The sequence below is a fragment of the Pygoscelis adeliae genome, unplaced genomic scaffold (genome assembly GCF_000699105.1).
Source record: "Pygoscelis adeliae isolate BGI_AS28 unplaced genomic scaffold, ASM69910v1 Scaffold1378, whole genome shotgun sequence".
NCBI lineage: Eukaryota > Metazoa > Chordata > Aves > Sphenisciformes > Spheniscidae > Pygoscelis > Pygoscelis adeliae.
Genome location: NW_008825278.1, coordinates 4,771 through 6,484, shown reverse-complemented (window position 1 = coordinate 6,484; position 1,714 = coordinate 4,771). Strand labels below are relative to the sequence as shown.

General features: G+C 63.2%; 1 protein-coding gene across 1 annotated transcript in view; it reads right to left on the bottom strand.

Moving 5' to 3' along the window:
- Positions 1-185: 185 nt before the first annotated feature.
- LOC103921835 (protein-tyrosine kinase 2-beta-like) overlaps positions 186-1,714 on the bottom strand; it is a 3,624-nt gene continuing 2,095 nt past the window's right edge. Inside the window, exons 4-7 of the mRNA XM_009329862.1 lie at positions 1,483-1,529; positions 1,065-1,208; positions 489-569; positions 186-401 (exon numbers count right to left, since the gene is read on the bottom strand). Of these exons, the coding sequence (XP_009328137.1) occupies positions 186-401; positions 489-569; positions 1,065-1,208; positions 1,483-1,529 (488 nt within the window). The remainder of the gene's footprint in view (positions 402-488; positions 570-1,064; positions 1,209-1,482; positions 1,530-1,714) is intronic.

Genomic DNA, 1,714 nt, shown 5'->3' with positions numbered 1-1,714 from the left:
GCTAAAGACACGAGTGGCTGCAGGAGGAGGGGGGGCAGGGAGGGCAGGACAGCGAGGCCACGGGAGACACACAAAAGCCAGCTCCTCCGCAACGCTCTCCTCCCATCTCCGCCGACCGAAGCACGGCAGTCCCTCTCCTCCTCTCCTTCCCCACCCCTTCTCCTTCCCTCTCTCCTCCCCTGCCCTCACTCCAAGCACAGCTTCACCAGGTTGGCCTGGACCTTGGCTTGGTCCACGGCATCCAGGAGGTTCTTGGCATCCACGGCCAGGGTGTGGGAGGCCGTCAGCATCTGCCGCTTGCACTCTTCGCTCAGCGAGGTGATGGCGTTCTGCTGTGCCAGGCGCATCTTGTTGATGAGGTCGGCCAAGTCCTTGTTGAGCAGCTTCTGGGTCCCCTCGATCTGACCGTGACACGCAGGGGTTACAGACAGGGGTGCCACCAGCACCCAACCCCACGCCGGACCCCTCTCCCTCCTCCCTGGTCCTACCTCGGTGCGGGAGGCGGCGGGCAGGATGGGCAGGATCTCGTCGACGCTGCCAATCAGCTTCCGCAGGGACAGGCCCACGTTCTGCGGGGAGGGTGGCGGGGTTAGGATGACTCCAGGCACGGGCACAGGGAAGTGGTGCGTGGGAATAGTCTGTGCTGCTGAGCCAAGGATCCCATTCGGGAGAGGGGCATTGTGGGAGACTCTCCCACCGTTGACCCAAGGACCCAACAGAGGAGCAGGGAATGCTGGAAATGCTCCCACCGCTGACCCAAGGACCCAACGGAGGAGGAGGGAGTGCTGGAAATGCTCCCACCGTTGACCCAAGGACCCAACGGAGGAGGAGGGAGTGCTGGAAATGCTCCCACCGTTGACCCAAAGACCCAACGGAGGAGGAGGGCATGTTGGGAGCTCTCCCATCATCGACCCAAGGATCCATAGGAGGAGCTGGGAATGTTGGAAACGCTCCCTCCTACATGTGCAAGACCTTCCTGAGGAGGACGCTTGGTGGGAGCTGCTCAGCAGACTCATTCCCAACCCCCATTCCCCTGGCGTTGCCCCTTCCCTGCCCTTCCCTACCTTCACCACGAGGATGTACCCCTCCGGGGGCAGGAGGCTGATCTCGTTCTTCAGCTGCAGCACGGCCCGCACCAGGTCCATGACGTTGCTGTACACCGTGTCATCTGTGCGGTCCAGGTTGGCAGTGGGGGCCGGGTGGATGGACTGCTGGGGAACGGGGACACGATGGGATCAGATGGACCGAGGTGGCAAGGAGGGAAAGACCAACAGCTATGGGGAGCCCTGGCCAGACCCATCCACCTCCCACCCATGACCCCGATGCTGCTGGGTCTGCCTGAACCCTTTGGGGCCTGGGGGAGTCAGAAAAGTCCCATCCTGCAGATGCAGAGGGATGATGGGGGTGCAGGAGGAGGAATGAGACTGTGGAGATGGAGGAAGAGGACCGGGACCGTGGTGGCCAGATCCAGGGAGGTCTTACCTGTGCCCCAAGTCTTGGAGGCTTCTGGGGGGGCCCCGTGAACTCCGCTATGCCGTCAGTAAGGAAAAGGAAGGAGAGTCACTCTGGCTGTTCCCCTGGACACATGGGCACGCTGCAAGACCCCTGGGACCCGTGCCACGTCCCGCACCACCCTGGAGCAGCGTGTCCCACTGTGGCTGGACAGCCTGACCCACCCCAGCTGTGTCACCTCCCCGCAGGGTCAGACCCCCTC